At 43.5% G+C, this 20190-nt stretch overlaps 1 protein-coding gene across 8 annotated transcripts in view; it reads right to left on the bottom strand.

Annotated features, from left to right (window-relative positions):
- FAR1 (fatty acyl-CoA reductase 1) overlaps positions 1 to 20190 on the bottom strand; it is a 416046-nt gene that overhangs the window by 47496 nt on the left and 348360 nt on the right. For all 8 annotated transcript variants that reach the window (XM_069223563.1, XM_069223560.1, XM_069223562.1 and 5 more), the window contains one exon: positions 11927 to 12056. In XM_069223563.1, the coding sequence (XP_069079664.1) occupies positions 11927 to 12056 (130 nt within the window). The remainder of the gene's footprint in view (positions 1 to 11926; positions 12057 to 20190) is intronic.

The following is a 20190-nucleotide window of genomic DNA, read 5'->3' on the forward strand; positions in this document are numbered from 1 at the left end:
ACAAATTACAGACCAAATGCTGATCTGTGTAAGGATACTTGTTGTGGCATTCGGGGCAGAAGCGGAATGGGGTCCGTTCCATTAGCCTTGAAGACGCACGTGGTCAGGCCGACCAGGCCCCGCCGGGGCATCGAAACCCCAAAGGGGCACCAGAGCTCTTCAATATTCAGTGTCGGTCTGCGTTAACTAACCAGATACCGAACGCAAACAATACCGTCGAATTTTCTGAGATTTAACTAACTTTCCGAACCGAAACACGGAGCGAAGAGGAACACGTCTGAACCCGATGGCGGAAAGAAAACAATCTAAGATGGAGTCGAAGCCCATGCGCAATGGAGCCGAAAGGGGAGGAGTCCCTCGATCTCGTGACTCCAAGAGACTTCTTCGAAGAAAAACAACTTGTAACACTCCGAGCCCAACACTAGATGGCGGGATGTGCACAGCATGTGTATCTGCAGCTACACATGCCATCGAACATATAGCTATCAATCATCTTATCTGGCAAAATACAGTATCAAACAGCAATTACCTATTATTAACGATATAATCTTTTAACCAACCAGGAGCCTTCCTTCTCCTTCTAGAGTTTTTACTAGAATCCTGGCCTCAAGTTTATTTTTATTTTTTTATTTTTTTTTATTGGACTTGTCTGTACTACAAAATGCAGATTCAAGATCTTCTGGCGCATTTATTATACATTCCTGCGTAGAATCCTCCTGGACATTGCACTCACAATTACCTGGTGCATTAATAGTATCTCTCTACCCATTTATTCCAGAAGTACATGGTTTTTCTACTTCATCCTGAAGCCATTCCAACTCACCATCTTTTTTTATAATCAATCTTCCTTCCTATTGCTATTCTGTTTAAGTTGCACACCTTGCCATTCCTTAATTTCCACGCATTCTGCAAAACTTCCACCACCTCAGAGGCATAAAATGTACTCCCCAACCACTGCATAATACCAACCCTGGTTTCTCCATATGTACCCACTCTCTGACTTCTATTCTTGCCGATTTTACACAATATTTAGGATCATAAAATTCTTTACTTTTGTTACGCGCAAGATGTATTTGATTCATTACCTCCTTTTTTTACTAAAATTTTACCCTATAGAAAATAACCATCCAGGATAATACTTGGATCTTGATTTCCTGCCCCTCAATCACAAAAGGGGGTAATCCTGTAGCATCATTGCAAGTGAGACGATAAACCCAAACAGTTTTTCCAATCTTATTAATCCAATCCTCATTGTTTCTTGTTGCCAACTGGTACCACTTCACACGGTTAAATCATTCCACCATACCGTTCCCACTGGGATTACACAAAGTGGTGCTATGCTTTATTCCTAATTTGTCAAAATATGCCTTGGCTTTTCTAGGTAAAAACTGAACTTTATTATCACTTACAAAAGAAGCTGTAATTCCTTTGTATGTGAATGTGTCATCCAGAAATTCTAACAGAGAATCAATATCTACCTTGTCAACTACTCTAACTACTGGCCTTCTAGAAAATCAATCCATTAGTACTAATAAATATTTTTGCGGTTCACCCACCAGTCCCATAATGTCTATAGCAACCGTATCCCATAGTTATCAAAGAAAAAATCTGTTACTCATAGGTGGGTGTAACATATGTAAAGATTTATCAGCTTTATAACATGCACAACACTCTCACTCAACTTGTTGGTCCATCCTAGGCCACCAAAACAGATTCTTGAGAATCAACTTGGTTCTAACAATACTAAAATGCCCCTCATTGAAGCCTGCATGAAAACGTGCACACACATACAAACAAATGGTGATTTTAAGTCAGTACTGCTGGCTCTGCTATCCTACCCCTGAAATGTAAACCATGAAAATCTCACTGGCCTTCAAAAACACATAAGGAATACAAATCACACAAAATACAGCCTCTGGGTAATGATGATCGCAGCCAAAACATGTTTCGCGGGTATCCCTTACTTCTTCAGGGCTGTCAAGCAGTAAGAACCTTCTGTTCAATTTCCTCATACAAAACTTCTGTATATATAATATACATTTTCCTGTGCACAGTAGTTTCTTGCCACGTTGTTCACATCTGTTAGTTCTTCATCTAAGCTAACTCTTTAAACAAGATTGAAACTGAGTTCAAGAAGACACATCAACCTAATACATCAACAAACCTTCTTTGTATGATTCTGTGAGTTGAAGACATGCTCTGAAGTTTCTGCCAAAACGAACCCGATTGGATGAATGGCAAACGTGTGAAATTTAGCAAGAACCGGGTGGCTCTTTCAGGAATGTCTAGCTCTTCGCATTTAAGATTTCAGGTTGATATATCTTTTCTTCTCTTGTGAAGTTATAGTTAAGTCAAATAGCAAAACTTAAATTAAGGCATTATGGCACTGTTTGACCAATCTGCATGAAACTTACCTAAACATTTTTTATCCACTTTTGGTTTTGTGCAGATACTGCAAGTGGTTCCCAAAAATGATATTTCCAGGAACAGGATTCTTTGCTCAAGAAAAACAGCTTAACGGAATTACACAAAACTTGGTATGGAAGTACAAATTTACTCAGGGAAATGCCTGATTGCTCAGGTGTAATTCCCATCAGTTGTTTTAGAAATGAGTGTTTAAAAAGTGTTCCAGTTTGGGGGAAAAAAGGTTACATTTCAGATGCATGTTGAACGTTAATGCACACATTCTCTGCAGATTTACGAATCTAATTACAAAACAAATGGAGGCACACCATTGTACCAGGGAGCTTTTTCTACTGCAGCTCACTGCAGGTTCAACAGATCTAAAGGTCTCCAACAGAAAAATTCCTGTTGGGGCTGCTATCACAAGTGCCCCGACCACCTTATTGGGAAAAATAAAAACAAAGATGGCATAAGGTGGCAAGTTGAACATATTATTAACCCCATGTCACAGGATGAAATGGGGGACAAAGGGCCTCCAACATTAAAAGTACTAAAAAAAACAATTGTCACAGGATTCATGAATCGCAAGGAACGTCTTGGGGTCCCAGAAGTCCCAAACTTTACAAAACATGAAAAAAACCTAAAAATAAATTGGTGCACTGCAGCTGTGCTCGGTTTACTACCTCTTCACAAGGTCTTTGGCTCTGTGCATTAGGGATTGGCTGCACAGAGTGTGTTGGGCACAGGGCCTGGCAAAAGGCCATGCAGTGGCTGTTGGCTGCAAAGGACAAGTTACTCACTTTTGGTAATGCGCTTTCTAGTGGATACCCAAATCTAACCACAAATTCCTCTCCTTTCAAATATTTCCCTGGCGTCAGACTGGATCTTGAAAATCATAAGCAATACCCCTGAGCAAATACTGTTCCATTTCGGAAGTGATGTGCAGAGCCCTAGAAAAGCGCTACCCATGCATGACGTGATCCTATCACCAGAATGGCTGTGACCAGTTTGCAGATGTCTAGACTTGCATTATTTTTAAATGAAGAAAAGACGCAGCTCACAGAGAAGAGAATTGGGCAGAATCTCTGGTTACAGTATCCAGCATTACAGACTTGTTCTGATGTGTAATTCTAACCAGAGATACCTTACCTTTTGAATAGATACCAAAGCAGTGCCTTCTGGTGAGGGTGGGGGGGTGTGAGTGAACTGGCTCAGCCCGAAACGTCCTTGAAGATCGGTTGGGCAAAATGCTCTTCTCAATAGGCCCTGACTGTCCAGGTAGTAGAGCTTTGTGAATGTACGAAAGGACACCCACGAAGCAGCCTGGGGTGGGGTGTATGTGTGTGTGTATATATACCAACTGACTCCTCCTTTTCGGCTCCATTGCGCATGGACATCGACTCGATCTTCGATTGTTTTCCCGCAGAGGGTAAGGTAGGTGTGATAGAGTGTAAAGAAAGATGTCCATGCAATGGACTAGAGATCTATATACAAATTAAAATATAACTTACATGGCTACAGGCTCCCAGGAGGAGGGAGGGCGCATGTGAATCTGCAGCGGAACATGCCACGAACAGATGTACACTGGGTAAGTGACATTTTCTGTTCGATGGCATGTGTAGCTGCAGACACATGGTATGCATAGGCTACAAAGCAGTTCTACTCCCATAAGCGGTGGTCAGCTTGTAGGAGTTGAAGTTGTTTAAAATAGTGTTCTTAGTACAGCCTATCCTACTGTGGCTTGTTGTGTTGCTAACACATCTACACAGTAATGCTTGGTAAATGTATGGGGTGTTGACCAAGTGGCTGCTTTACAGATTTCTGTAATTGGTATATTTCCTAGAAATGCCATTGTTGCTCCTTTTTGGAATGTGCTTTTGGTGTTATTAACAGATGTCTTTTAGCATTTAGGTAACAAGTTTGGATGCACTTTACTATCCATCTGGCTATGCCTTGTTTTGATATAGGATTACCAGTATGGGGTTTTTGGAATGCGACAAACAGCTGTTTAGTCTTTCTGAACGATTTTGTTCTGTCAATGTAATACATTAAAACTCTTAATATCTAATGTATGTAGTGCTCTCTCTGCCACTGAGTCTGGCTCTGGGAAGAAGACTGGAAGTTCCACTGTTGGATTTAAATGAAACAGCGAGATGACTTTAGGTAGGAATTTTGGATTTGACGCGAAGTACTACCTTATGTTTGTGTACTTGTATAAAGGGTTGTTCAATAGTGAATGCTTGTATTTCACTAACTCTTCGTAATGAAGTGATTGCCACTAGGAATGCTACTTTCCATGTTAGGAATTGAATTTGAAAGGAGTGCGTGGGTTCAAAGGGTGGACCCATGAGTCTTGTGAGTACAATATTAAGATTCCATGAAGGTATTGGTGGTGTTCTTGGAGGTATGATACGTTTTATACCCTCCATGAAAGCTTTGATGACAGGCACTCTAAATAGAGATTTGTTTTGTATATTTTGCAAATAAGCTGAAATAGCTATGAGATTTATTTTAATGGATGAAAAAGCTAAATTTGCTTTTTGTAGATGGAGTAAATAACCTACAATGTCTTGTATGGTTGCGTATAGGGGTGTTATTTGTTTGGATTGGCAGTAAAAAATAAATATTTTCCATTTGTTTGCATAACACTGCCTGGTGGTGGGTTTTCTTGCTTGTTTGATCACTTCCATACATTTGGGTGGAAGATGTAGATATCCAAACTAAGATTTCAGGAGCCAGATTGCTAGATTGAGTATTGCTGGGTTGAGGTGCCCGATTTGTTGTTTGTTTTGTGTCAACAGGTCCGGCCTGTTTGGTAGTTTGATGTGTGGCACTAGTGAAAGGTCTAACAATGTTGTGTACCATGGTTGACGTGCCCACGTTGGTGCTATAGGTTTGAGTTCGTTTTGACACAGTTTGTTCACCAGAAATGGAATGAGTGGGAGAGAGGGGAAAAGCGTGAGCAAATATCCCTGAGCAGTTGATCCATAGAGCATTGCCTTTGGATCGAGGGTGTGGGTACCTGGACGTGAAGTTTTGGCATTTTGTGGTGTGGTTGGTGGCGAACAGATCTATGTCTGGTGTTCCCCACTGGCGAAAGTATTTGTGAAGCACTTGGGGGTGAATCTCCCACTCATGTGTTTGCTGATGATCTCTGCTGAGGCCGTCTGCTAATTGATTGTGAATCCCTGGAATATATTGAGCTACCAGGTGAATGTTGCAGTGAATTGCCCAATGCCAATTTTTTTGTGCTAGAAGGCAAAGTTGTGATGGGTGGGTTCCTCCTTGTTTGTTAAAGTAGTACATTGTTGTCATATTGTCTGTTTTGATGAGAATGTGTTTGTGAACAAGAAGGGGTTGAAAAGCTCTTAGTGCTAGGGGCACTGCTAGCAGTTCTAAGTGATTTATGTGACGTTGTTTTTGTTTGGTGTTCCATTGTCCCTGAATGTTGTGATTGTTGAGATGTGCTCCCCATCCAATCATTGATGCATCTGTTGTAAGAATGCCGTGAGGCACAGGGGCTTGAAATGGCTGCCCTTTGTTTAAATTTGTGGAATTCCATTGGCGGTCTATCAACACTAGATCTTGAAGATGACCATGTGCCTGCGACCATTGTTTTGCAAGGCACTGTTGTAAGGGCCGCATGTTTAATCTTGCGTTTGGGACAATGGCGATGCACGAAGCCATCATGCCCAACAGTTTCATGACAAATTTGACTGTGTACTGTTGGTTTGGCTGGATTTTTGGCAAAATGCTGAGGAATGATTGAACCCTTTGTGGACTTGGGCTTGCAAGTGCTCTTTGGGTGTTTAATGTGGCTCCTAAATACAGCTGAATTTGTGCAGGTTGTAAGTGCGATTTTTGGTAGTTTATTTAGAACCCTAATGTGTGTGTAGGGTGTTTATTACATAACGTGTATGATGTTGGCACTTTGTTGGAGTGTTGGCTTTTATTAGCCAGCCATCGAGATACGAAAAGACATGTATATGTTGTCTCCTTATGTATGCTGCGGCTACGGCAAGGCATTTTGTAAATACTCTGGGAGCTGATGTTATCCCGAAAGGTAACACTTTGAACTGGTAATGTTTTCCTTGTATTACAAGCCTGAGATATTTTCTGTGAGCTGGATGGATGGATATGTGAAAATATGCATCTTTTAGATCCAGTGTTGCCATAAAATCTTGCTGTTGCAGCAGTGGGACTACATCCTGTAGTGTTACCATGTGAAAGTGTTCTGATCGGATGTAGAGATTGAGAGTCCTGAGATCTAGTATTGGAGTAAACCCCTGTTCCTTTCTGATGATGTGGCACAATTTCTATGGCTTGTTTGAGCAACACTGCCTGTACCTGTGTTTGCAACACTGAAATGTGTTGAGATGGGAGTTTGTTAGTTTTTGGGGGAATATCTGGAGGAGTTTGTGTGAACTCTATGCAGTAACCATGTTGGACAATGGATAACACCCAATTGTCTTTTGTGATGGGTAACCAGTGGGTGTGGAACTTTTGTAGTCTTCCTCTCACAGGGGAAGTGTGGTGAGGGTAGATGTTGGTAAAGTCACTGTTTGGTATGAGTGGGTTGCTTTGAGGGCTGGTATTTTCCTCTAGATCTGGAAATTGTCCTCTGTAGGTTCCCAGAAACTCATCTTCTCCGGTATTGCATCTGGTAAGAGGGTTTGGCTTGGGAGGTAGATGGCTCAGATGGCTGGGGGTCTAAAGCCTCCCCTATATTGAGGCTTTCTAAATAAGCCTCTGTATTGGTTTGAATAAAGCGCCCCCATAGCTTTGGCAGCGTCGGCGTCTTCATTTTGTCAATGGCTGTATCAACCTGTGTGCCGAACAGTTGTTGCTCGTTAAAAGGCATGTTGAGGACAGCCTGCTGGATTTCGGGTTTAAATCCTGACGACCTAAGCCATGCCACCTAATGGTGACAGCCGTTTAATAGTTCTTGCGGCTGTGTCTGCGGAGTCTAACGCTGACCTTATCTGGTTGTTTGTGATTGCTTGTCCCTCTTCTACTATGTGTTGGGCTCTCTTCTGTTGGTCCTTGGGGAGATGCTGGATAATGTCTTTCATCTCATCCCAGTGAGCCCTGTCATATCTGGCCATTAGGGCCTGCAAATTGCCTATACGCCATTGATTAGCTGCCTGTGATGCCACCCTTTTACCTGCAGCATCGAATTTCTTACTTTCTTTATCTGGAGGGGGTGCATCCCCAGAGGGCTGGGAGTTAGCCCTCTTCCTTGCTGAGCTGACCACTACGGAATCTGGGGGTAGCTGTTGGGTAATAAAAATTGGGTCTGAGGGTGGTGGCTTATATTTCTTTTCTACCCTTGGAGTAATAGCTCTTGCTTTAACTGGTTCCTGGAAGATTTGATGTGCATGTTTTAACATGCCAGGAAGCATGGGTAGACTGTGGTAGGTGGCGTGAGTTAAGGACAATGTGTTGAATAAGAAGTCATCCTCAAGAGGTTCTGTGTGCATGGCTACGTTGTGAAATGCAGCTGCCCTTGCTAAAACCTGTGTATATGAGGTGCTATCCTCTGAAACGGGATCATCATAGAGGTCCCATGGATCAGTGTCATCTTGTGTGTGCAGTGGGGGTAGCAGGCGGGGAGACAGTTAGGTGAGGAGAATGAGGAGGAGACTGGTGAGGTGAAAATTGGGAAGGGTGAGATTTTTCTCTTGGTTTTGGCACTTTAGCTGGTGGCTAATCAGTGTCCAAACGTCCATGGAAGGCCAGTTTCCTCTTTGTTCTTAAAGGAGGTGCAGTGAGGATTTTGCCAGTGTCTTTATGGATTTGTATTCTGGCCTGTTTCTCGTCAAAATCCCCTATTTGTGTCAGTTCTTCTGCAAATGTATGGCTTTCTTTTAATTGCTTTTAAAGTCCATGCTCCTCTGTGTATGTGTGCTTTTTCGGCTCCGAAGCTGGCTTCTTTGGGATCAAAGGGCCTAAAGTACATGGTGGCCTCGGCTCAGAGTGACTTTCGGGGCTGCGACTTGATGGGTCAGTGCCTTTTAATTTCGGAGCCTGTGCCTCGGCTCAAGTCCGAACGCTTTGTTGTTGGTGTGGCCTTTCTCGGTGCCTAAGATGTTGCTTGGTCACCGGTAGTTTTCTTATGGGTGGAGCTATGGCCTTCTGGCAGTGGCATCCCCGTGGCCTTGTATTTGGGCTTGGATTGGATCGGGGCAAGCGTACTCACCTCCTGGCCCGATATTGGTCGGTGGATGTCGGACTCGTGTTTGGAATCGGACCCCCGAACGGAGACTGCTGTGTGGATCATCTCCTCCTCTTCTGCGTCAAGGCATTCAGTGCTTCTGGACGCCATCTCTACCCTTCGCGCTCTTCGGTCTCTCAGAGTCTTTTTCGAGAGAAAGGATCTACAGGCCTCGCAAGTATCCTCTCGGTGATCCGGAGATAAACACAGGTTACAAACCAGATGTTGGTCCGTGTAGGGATACTTGGCGTGGCACAGAGGGCAGAATCTAAACAGGGTCCAGTCCATGAGGCTTCAACGATACTTTTGGTCGGGCCGACCAGGCCCATGTTGGGCACGGGTGCCCCAAAGGCAAAGTAAAGATTTGTATCCGCAGGTATCAAGGTGTCGATGACAGATGATACTCGATCGAAAACAATACTGACGAATTTAGACAGTTTGTAATATTTTTCCGACTCGAACAACCGGAGTGAAAAGAAACACGTCCGAACCCGATGGCAGAAAAAAACCAATATAAGATTGAGTCGAAAGCGAGGAGTCACCTTCCCGTGACTCGAAAAGACTTCTTCAAAGAAAAACGACTTGTAACACTCCGAGCCCAACACTAGATGGCAGGACCTGTGCATAGCATGTGTGTGTGCCAACTCAGTGGCAACAGACTTGGCTCTGGTGGAATGAGCCTGTAAGCATTGTGGAGGTTGCTCCTTGGCCAAAGGTTAGCATAGTTTGATACACAGCCAGATCCAAAGTGATATGGTTTGCTTCTGCACTGTCCTGCCTTTTTTCCACATCGGTGAATCAAAAAAAAAAAAAAGAGCTCATCATTCAAAGAATAGGGTTTGGTACGATCAATGTACAAACAAAGCGTGTTTAGGATGTCACCGATTGAGAATTTCCTCCACAGATTGATGAGGTAGAGCACAGAACACAGAAAAAGCGGATGCTTTGCCCAGCACGAGAACAAGTCACTAATCTTGGGAGAAAGGAGGCTCAGGTCCTCAATACCAACTTGTCTGGAAAGATGGTGGTGTACGGCACATTGACAGAAAGGGCTTGCAGCTTGCACGTATGCCACAATGTTATGTCAGTCAGGAAGTCTTGAATGTGAGAAGCTGCAATGAATAGTTGAATACATTTTCAAATGGCAGGAGTAAAGTCAGCATAAAATACTCAGCAGGTAGTACCTGAGTGACAGAATCCCAAAAGGCATGAGTATAAAGAACACATAGGCAGCTGGTGTTGACAGACATAATGGTAAGCTAGTGGAGGAGGACAAGCATTTGCCAAAGATTTTGAGGCCCTTAGGCTCTCTATATGGTAGGGTGGTGGGAAAGGCTTTGAGGTTGACCATGCTTGTGAATTCTTGTATGACCAAGCTCGCAGGAGCCAAATGCTTCTTTAAGAAAGCTAGGCCACTAGAGTAGGACCATTAGACCTCACTATTTGCCTATTTACTGGTCTGGATTATGGTTTTGCCCATGACCCAAGCAGGATGAGTCTGAGGGCCTCATTGAAAGGCAGCAGAAACTTAACAGTTGTTTGTCAGGATTGGAGGATTTTGATGAGAACAATGGCAGTCAAGAAACTCAGCAGCTCTTCACGTCACCACTGAGAAGGAGGGGCCTTCAGTAGTTGACCCACATCGAGAAACTAAAATCAGTGTCTGGAAAGTATCCAGTCTACTGACATCTCATATCCATATGCTGAGGACAGCTGTTATGAGCTAAGCAAAGACATCCCCATCATCCTAACAGTCATTACCAGAGTCCACACCAAAAAGATTGCAGATGATCTTGGTCATCCCTTGAGGCAAAGCATCAGAATCCGACAGGTTGCCGGAAAGATGCAGTCCAGTGGGATCAGGGTGCAGCTGCCGTCAAAGTTGAAACAGGTAGGTGTCAGAGCACCAACGGTTGTATGTTGTTATTCAGCACTGGTGTCAATACTTTAGGGCCTTGCAGGGTTTGTGGTGCCAAGACCAATGTCCGCGCCAAAGCCAGTGTGAGCCCAGTAATGGGTCCTGAGATTCCAGATGGCACAGAGGGCAGACCTGCTTGCAGAGTTCATGTTGGAGGTCTTTGCAGTTCCTTGGTACCTTGAGGCGCATCAGAGAGAGCAGATAGCCTGCAGAAGAGATGCAGCATTGCTGCATGGAACTCCGTGGATTTGCTGCGGTATCACAGAGGAAAGCAGAAAATCCAGATGCTCTGTGACAAGTGTCTGAATGGCCTCGGTAAGAGATCACGTTTGGGAGTGAGACCAAGAGGCAGGTTTACACCCTCATGCCTTCTCAGAGTTTGAGGGCGCCTTAAAAAAAAAAAAAAGGGGGGGGGGGGGTCAGGAAGAGAGTCCCTCTTGGATTTCCTATGCTTCTTTTATGACTTACCCGAGAACTTTAACTGCAATTAAGGTTTGCCGTGGGAAAGACTTCGAGAGTTAGAACCTTTCCTTTGACTTCAAATTGTCAGAATGTGGAGTGTTTTGGTGCTGACAAATCTGGTGGGAATCTGTCACAGACATATGCTTGTGACAGCCCCTATAAAGTTTGAGCCCAGTGGTTTTAGGGGTTGATATTTTCTGGAATTTAAAGTTACATTTCATGAAAGTGGCCTCAAAGAGTCAAGGGATAGCACCAGATCTGCATCTGTTGGCGCGGATAGAAAGGAATCAATGATGGTGTGCATGGGTGGCTCTCACATGTGGCTCTCTGCATATCGCTTTCTGAGTGAAACAGCAGCGAGGACCTCATGATACCACCTCCCTATGCACAGGGGTATTGGTGAAGATTTTCTGCATCCAGTCTAATGTCTGCGGAATATTCGAAAGGTGAGAAATCTGCAGTCAGAAGTATACATCAGAACAGGAGGTTAGGCAGCAGCTGCAAATCCTTGGGGGGGGAGGGGGTGTCACTAATGACATCACTGATGAATCACAGGGGTACCAATACTCTGCCTTCAGCTGTGCACAGTGTGAGTTAGCCACAGGACCTGACTAGACATCACAAATTACAAAAACTATCAATTTGTTTCATGGTTGTCTTTATTCTTCAGCACTTTTGAATGGTTAAAAACAAGGGGGAACTTTTTACATTTTTTTAATGGAACGATTTGCCTAGGAACTGGAAACCGCATAAAATAATTATACTAAGTAACATGTAACAGAAGACAATAAAGCAGTGATTGCTTCATCTAATTTAAAACACAATTTGCATGAGAACACCTTCATACTGCACCATAAATATGCTACTGTTGCACATTATTTTACAAAGAAACAATTTGGCCAATTTAATTTTAATAAGGTTATACTTGCCTTTTTGTCTTCTGCGCTCAGCTGACTCAATAGCATATTGGTATTCTCATTGTTCCACACCCACGAGTTGCTTGTGAAGTACTCTAATAACATCATAGCTCTGTGGAGTCGGGTTATTGTCTTCATCATCCTTTATGTGAAGCAGGAATAACAACATTAACATAGAAACCTACCTCAACTGGTCTAGAGACAGAAAATAAGCCACCAGAAATCCACAGTTAGACGATTATGGACGTTAGGCATGTCCTGGAGAAGTACGACTTACCGAGCAACCCACAACAAATCAATAACAGTCTATTAAGAGGGAATATTTGAAATATTTCCAATTCATCCTTCCATAAACACACCAAAAAAGCCAAGCTTTATTAATTCGGTCACAAATTCAGTATTCTCGATTCATTGTTACCAAGGGGAAGTTTCACACCACAAGTTTGCTGGGGCACTGAATGGTCCACAATACAAAATCCCAGGTTCAAGAGGTTGGCCTAGACAGTTTTGAAACCAATACAATAAAATAAAAATAGACTTATGAGGGACTTTCGGATAGCCCTCTTCATGTATCAGCTTGTTCAATTGTCATTCACATTTGCACCTGCCTAGCACAGCTTACAACACTGCCAGTGAGTGAAACCACAACGTGCATCTGTTCGTGGCATGTTCCGCTGTAGATTCACATGCTGTGCACTGTTCCGGCCTTCTAGTGTTGGGCCCGGAGTGTTAAAAGTAGTTTTTCTTCGAAGAAGTCTTTTCGAGTCACAGGACCGAGTGACTCCTCCCTTTCGGCTCCATTGCGCATGGGCATCGACTCCATCTTAGATTGTATTCACGCAGAGGGTGAGGTAGTAGTGGAAGAATGAGAATACTAAAGATGCCCATGCAATGGAATAGATATGTATGTACATAGTTTGCGCTAAAGTAGTGTTTATTTACATATATACAATTTCTAATTGCAACTTAAACAGCTACAGGCACCCGGGGAGGTGGGAGGGTGCATGTGAATCTGCAGCGGAACGTGCCACGAACAGATGTACACTGGGTAAGTGACGTTTTCCGTTCAATGGCATGTGTAGCTGCAGATACACATGCTGTGCATAGACTACAAAGCAGTAATCCTCCCAGAAGCGGTGGTCAGCCTGTAGGAGTTGAAGTTCCTAGAAATAATGTTCTTAATACAGCCTGTCCTACTGTGGTTTGTTGTGTTGCTAACACATCTACACTGTAGTGTTTGGTAAAAGTATGAGGTGTGGACCAAGTGGCTGCCCTACAAATCTGTCATTGGTATGTTACCCAGAAAGGCCATTGTTGCTCCCTTCTTTCTAGTGGGGAGTGCCTTTGGTGTAATGAGTAGTTTTCCTTTAGCTTTCAGGTAACAAGTTTGTATGCATTTAACTATCCATCTGGCTATGCCTTGTTTGGATATAGGGTTACCAGCATGGGGTTTCTGGAATGCGACGAACAATTGTTTAGTTTTATGAAATGGTCTTGTTCTGTCTATATAGTACATTAGAGCTCTTTTTATGTCTAATGTATGCAGTGCTCTTTCTGCTACTGAGTCTGGCTGTGGGAAGAAAACTGGGAGTTCCACTGTTTGGTTTAAATGAAACTGTGAAATGACTGTTGGTAGAAATTTTGGAATTGTGCGGAGAACCACTTTGTGTACTTGTATAAAGGGTTCCTCAATAGTGAAAGCCTGTATTTCACTAACTTTTCGTAGTGAAGTGATAGCTACTAGAAATGCCACTTTCCAAGTTAAGAATTGGATTTGACAAAAATGCATGGGTTCAAAAGGCGGACCCTTTAGTCGTGTAAGTACGATATTAAGATTCCATGAGGGTACTGGTGGTGTCCTTGGAGGTATGATCCACTTTAGTCCTTCCATGAAGGATTTAATGACTGGTATTCTAAATAGTGATTGTGTGTGTTTAGTTTGCAAGTAAGCCGAAATTGCAGTGAGGTGTATTTTGATCGATGAAAAAGCAAGATTTGCATTTTGCAAGTGTAGTAAATAGCCTACAATGTCCTGTATGGAGGCATCTAACGGTATGATGTGTTTTGCTTGGCAGTAGAAAAAAATATTTTCCATTTTTTAGCATAGCAATGTCTGGTGGTAGGTTTTCTTGCCTGTTTCATGACTTCCATACACTCGTATGGAAGATTTAGATAGCCAAACTCTAAGACTTCAGGAGCCATATTGCTAGATTGAGCATTGCTGGATTGGGGTATCTGATCTGCTGTTTGTGTTGTGTTAACAGGTCTGGTCTGTTTGGTAGTTTGATGTGAGGTACTACTGAGAGGTCCAACAGTGTGGTGTACCACGGTTGGCGTGCCCACGTTGGTGCTAGGAGTATTAGTTTGACTTTTTTTTTTTTACGCAGTTTGTTGACTAGGAAAGGAATGAGTGGGAGAGGGGAAAAAGCGTAAGCAAATATCCCTGACCAATTGATCCATAGAGCATTGCCCTTGGACTTAGGGTGTGGGTATCTGGACGTGAAGTTTTGGCATTTTGCGCTTTGATTTGTGGCGAACAGATCTATGTCTGGTGTCCCCCACTGGTGAAAGTATTTTTGTATTATCTGGGGATGTATTTCCCACTCGTGAGTTTGCTGGTAATCTCAACAGATTCTCCGCTAATAGACTGTGAATGCCTGGGATTTATTGCACTATTAGGCGAATATTGTTGTGAATTGCCCAATGCCAAATTTTTTGTGCTAGGAGGCAGAGTTGTGATGAGTGTGTTCCTCCCTGTTTAAGTAGTACATTGTTGTCATATTGTCTGTTGTGATAGGAATGTGTTTGTGAGCTAGAAGAGGTTGAATAGCTTTTAGCCCTACAAAGCCTGCTAGCAGCTCTAAGTAATTTATGTGTAGCTGTTTTTGCTCAGTGTCCCACTGTCCTTGTATATTGTGATTGTTGAGGTGTGTTCCCCACCCAATCATTGATGCGTCTTGCGAGAATGGCGTGAGGCACAGGGTCTTGAAAAGGCCGCCCTTTGTTTAAATTTACGGGGTTCCACCACTGAAGCGAATAGTGTGTTTGGCGGTCTATCAACACTAGATCTTGGAGTTGACCCTGTGCCTGCGACCATTGTTTTGCAAGGCACTGCTACAAGGACCGCATGTGTAACCTTGCGTTTGGGACAATTGCAATGCATGATGCCATCATGCATAGGAGTTTCATCACAAATCTGACTGTGCAATGGTGATTTGGTTGTATTTTTGGCGCCATGTTGTGGAATGATTGTACCCTTTGTGGGCTTGGACTTGCGATCACCTTTTGAGTGTGGAGTGTAGCTCCCAAGTATTGTTGAATTTGGGATGGCTGCAAGTGTGATTTTTGGTAATTTATAGAAAACCCTAGTGTGTGTAGGGTATCTATTACGTAACGTGTGTGATTTTGACACTGCTGTTGAGTGTTGGCCTTTATTAGCCAATCGACGAGATATGGGAATACATGCATGTGTTGCCTCCTTTTGTATGCCGCTACCACGGCAAGGCATTTTGTAAATACTCTGGGGGCTGTTATCCCAAAGGGTAATACCCTGAATTGGTAATGTTTTCCTTGTATAACGAACCTGAGGTATTTTCTGTGAGACGGTTGGATGGGTATATGAAAATACGCATCTTTTAAATCCAGTGTTGACATCCCTGGTTTAGTAATGGGACTACATCTTGTAGTGTCACCATGTGAAAGTGTTCTGATTTTATCAATAGGTTGAGAGTCCTGAGATCTAAAATTGGTCTTAGTGTTTTGTCCTTTTTGGGAATAAGGAAGTACAGGGAATAGACCCGTTCCTCTTTGTTGATGAGGTACTAGTTCTATGGCCTGTTTTGTCAATAGTGCCTGCACCTCTGTTTGTAACAGTGTTAGATGTTGCAACAACAGCTTGTGCACTCTTGGGGGAATATCTGGAGGAAAATGTGTGAATTCTATGTAGTAACCATGTTGGATAATTGATAGAAACCATGTGTCCGTTGTTATGTTTGACCATTGATTGTGGAACATTCCCAGTCTTCCTCCCACCGGGGATGTGTGTTAGGGGAAGGGTGATGGGCAAGTCACTGCTTGGTATTGGTGGCCTACTTTGTGGTTTGGAATTTTCCCCTGGACCTTAAGAATTGTCCCCTGAAGGACCTGCGAAACCCCCCTCTCTGATATTGTGATTGGTAGGAGGATTTTGAATGAGAGTTGGATGTTTCTGATGACTGTGGTCTAAAACCTCCCCTATACTGCATTTTTTTTTAATGTCCCTCTGTATTAGGACGAGTAGAGCGCTCCCATTGCTTTGGCCGTATCCGTGTCCTTTTTAATTTTTTCAATGGCCGTGTCTACTTGTGTGCCAAATAGCTGTTGCTGATTGAATGGCATATTGAGTACAGCCTGTTGAATCTCTGGTTTGAAACCTGATGATCTAAGCCAAGCATGGCTCTAATTGTCACTGCAGTGTTCACTGTTCTTGCAGCAGTGTGGGCAGAATCTAATGCAGATCGTATCTGATTATTAGATATTGCTTGTCCCTCTCCTCTACCACTAGCTGAGCTCTTTTCCGGTATTCCTTGGGGAGATGTTGGATGATATCGCTATCTCGTCCCAATGAGCTTGGTCGTATCGTGCAAGAGGTCCCTGAGAGTTTGCTATGCGCCACTGATTGTCAGCTTGTGACACTACTCTCTTTCCGGCCACGTCGAACTTCTTACTCTCCTTATCTGGAGGTGGTGCATCTCCAGATGACTGCGAGTTGGCTCTCTTTCTCGCAGCTCCAACCACTACAGAGTCTGGGGGCAGCTGCTGTGTGATGAACACTGGGTCAGACAGTGGTGGCTTGTATTTTGTTTTCCACCCGTAGTGTAATGGCTCTCTCTTTCACGGGCTCCTGAAAAATGTGTTGGGCATGTTTAAGCATGCCTGGGAGCATAGGAAGACTTTGATAGGAAGCATGCGTTGTGGACAAAGTATTAAAGAGAAAGCCGTCCTCCAATGGCTGTGTGCATGCTCACATTGTGGAATGCGGCAGCCCTAGCCAAGACTTGAGTGTATGAGGTGCTATAATCGGGTGGAAAGGGTTTAGAAGGATAGCACTCCGGGCTATTGTCCGACACAGGGGTCCCAGGGGTCTGTATCCTCTTGCGACTGCAGTGTGTGTGGGTGACTGTGCAGTGGGCATTGCAATAGGTGACACTGTTCTTTGCAGAGAATGTGGAGGAGAATGTTCTGGGGAAAATTGGCGTGACAGATTTTTCTCTGAGCACTTTAGCCCTTGGCTGCTCAGTGTCTGAACGTCCTTGGAAAGCCAGTTTCCTTTTAAATTTGAGAGGAGGTGTCGTTTGAATCTTCCCAGTATCCTTATGGATCTGTATCCTTGCCTGTGTTTCATCAAACTCCTCCATTTGGTGAAGTTCCTCCTCAAATCAGTGTCTCCTTTAGTTGTTTTGAGAGTCCATGTTCCTCAGTGTAAGAGGCTTTTTTAGTCTCCGAAGCCGTTTTTTTCGTCAACGAAATGCCCATGCTGACAGTAGGCCTCGGCTCCGAAAGACTTTCGAGGCTTCGCCGACTCGGTGAGTCGATGTCAAGTTTTCTCAGTTACAGGTTCTCGGCTTGAGTCCGATGACTTCGGCACAAATGTGGTCTTTTTCGGTGCCAAAGGTGTTGCTAGGTTACCGCTTGATTTCTTATGGGTCGAGACATGGCCTTCCGGCAGTGACGTTCCAGAGGCCTTATGTTTTGTCTTGGACTGACTCTGGGCTTGGGGCAGGTGTACTTACGTGTTGGCCTGCTGTGGGTGGTCGGGTCTGCATCGGAGTTGCCCGAATCCGAACCTTGGATGGAGATAGCCATCTCCTCTTCCTCGACATCGAGGTGCTCTGAACTCTTGGACGTCATTTGCAGTCACCTTGCCCTCCGATCCCTCAAGGTCTTCTTCGATTGAAAGGACCTGCAGGCCTCGCAAGTATCTTCTCAGTGGTCCGGTGACAAACCCAGATTACAGACCCAGTGTTGGTCTGTGTAGGGATATGTGGTGTGGCACTGTGGGCAGAAACTGAATGGGGTCCGGCCCATTAGGCTTTGACGGTTTCTGCGGTCGGGCCGACCAGGCCCTGGCTGGTCACAGAAGCCCCGAAGGGCCACCGAAGCTGTGTTTCGCCAGTGTCGATGCAAGATGTTTCACGATCGAAAACAATACCGAAGATTTTCGGTGAATTTAGTCTTTTTCCGATTCGAATACACGGAGTGAAGAGGAACACGTCCGAACCCGATGGTGGAAAGAAAACAATCTAAGATGGAGTCGATGCCCATGCGCAATGGAGCCGAAAGGTCCTGTGACTCTAAAAGAATTCTTCGAAGAAAAAAATTTTGTAACACTCCGATTTATTGGCACATCCAAAGATGTTGACCTGTGTGAGCGTGCATACATGCATAGATGGCCATCATCTGATATTTCTGTAAAACTTTATTACAGAAAGCCTCAACATGTGCATGTGTCTGCGCTAATAGGCTTCTGTTCATTTGTCTATACAAATGTTTCCCAAAAACATTTAAAAAAAAGGAACAAAAAACGTCATTTGCAACACTAGTATGTTTGCTGTCAATGGCAGACCTACTGGCTCTGCCAATGCTGGTTTAGAAAGCATCTTCTGCACCTTCATTCCACCTTTAAGAGCTGAAACGTACCACTTGCCATCTTTGTGCCTCCTTTCAATCATCAGACATTTCAAGAGGAAGAGACACCCAAGTTACATTAAATGTGTGTGTCTGTGTGCGGGAGAGAGTGAACGCGCACTCACACTCAGTGTAGAGCAGTGGTTCCCAACCTGTGGTCTGGGGACTGCGAAGCCTCCTCAGGGGGTCCGCGACTGCTTAGAAATTTGTATAATATTAGCAGTTTAGGTCCCCAGCTTTTGTTAATGACTCAGTGGGGTGGTCCCCGGATTCCAATAATGATTCTGTGGGGGTCCCCAGCTTCCAGTAATGATAAAGTGTGGGTCCACAGAAGTCAAAAGGTTGGGAACCACTGGGGTAGAGGAATAGCACAGGAGGAGGTGGTGGGGGGGGATGAGGGAGAGAAGAGGCATAGATCAAATGTTACATTATAGCTGTTTAAGTTTGAAAAAAATGCGACAGAAGTCACACTGAGTAAAAACTGGATTATTTTGGGAGTTGTGTCTTTGCCCGTCGGACCTTCACCGAGAACTGAGTTTGAATCAGAAAGACATATTGGAGTGACTGTTTTTCTTTGGCGAAATGAATGGGTAGATTCTGGTCAGGCTTTCCATGTTAAAACAAGGTGATTCATATTCATTAAAACAATTAACCGGCAAAGAGACAGAAGCTTTTGTAGTGTCTCTCTTCATGTAGTAAAACAAACAGGGTCATGCACACTATTTATATCCTTGGATGTATTTAACATTATAGACCTGCTTTACACTTCTAAATACGATCCAAAAGCCAAAAATCTGAGGCAGTACACAATGGGCAGCATTTTCAATATTGCTCAGACAGACCAAGTGTGTTTGAGAGAGGAGATACAAATGAGCACACCAGGAACTGAGAAAGATATTCGTAATCAAATCAAATGGACATTTTCACAGTTTGCACCATAATGTTAGCACCACAAGATTATTGATCTTAGTCTTACAGATCTACATTCTATCTCCACTCTAAATAAATTGGAAAGTGCAAAAACTGAACAAAAGTTCCTAGGATTAAAAAAATCTGGAAAGTGTACACTATCAAATTGCTTTTGTGCTTCATAGTTCTTGGCGAAAAAAGCAAGGATGTAAATAAACAGGGACTAGGTTTGGAAAAAGAACCACTGGTTCTGAAAGCATCAATTAGAGAATAATAAATGGCTTATATTTTCCACTAATAGTTAATATTTGTATTTTCTTTAATTAGATTAGCAAAATGCTTAATGAGACCATTCTTGTATGTAAATGCTTCCAAAACAGGGATTTAAGAGGGATGGGGTGTGCGTCCTAAAATGGGCGTGGCCTAAAACATTTGGAGTGTGCTTTAAACATGTAAACAACATTTCGCAGATTTTCACAGTGTACCACCTAACCGGTATTTGGGTTTCACTCTAGCACCACATATACAATACATAGCTGGCATGCACCTACATCCAGCAAGGGCTATTGGCTTGGTCAATGGTTGTTAGCTGTTTGAAATAAATAAGTAACAAGAATGATTTTGTTCTAAATGATTAATACAAAAAATGTTTCAATTCTGTAAATTTTAAACTGTGAATTAGACATTACTGTGACCTACGG

The sequence above is a fragment of the Pleurodeles waltl genome, chromosome 3_1 (genome assembly GCF_031143425.1).
Source record: "Pleurodeles waltl isolate 20211129_DDA chromosome 3_1, aPleWal1.hap1.20221129, whole genome shotgun sequence".
Lineage (NCBI taxonomy): Eukaryota > Metazoa > Chordata > Amphibia > Caudata > Salamandridae > Pleurodeles > Pleurodeles waltl.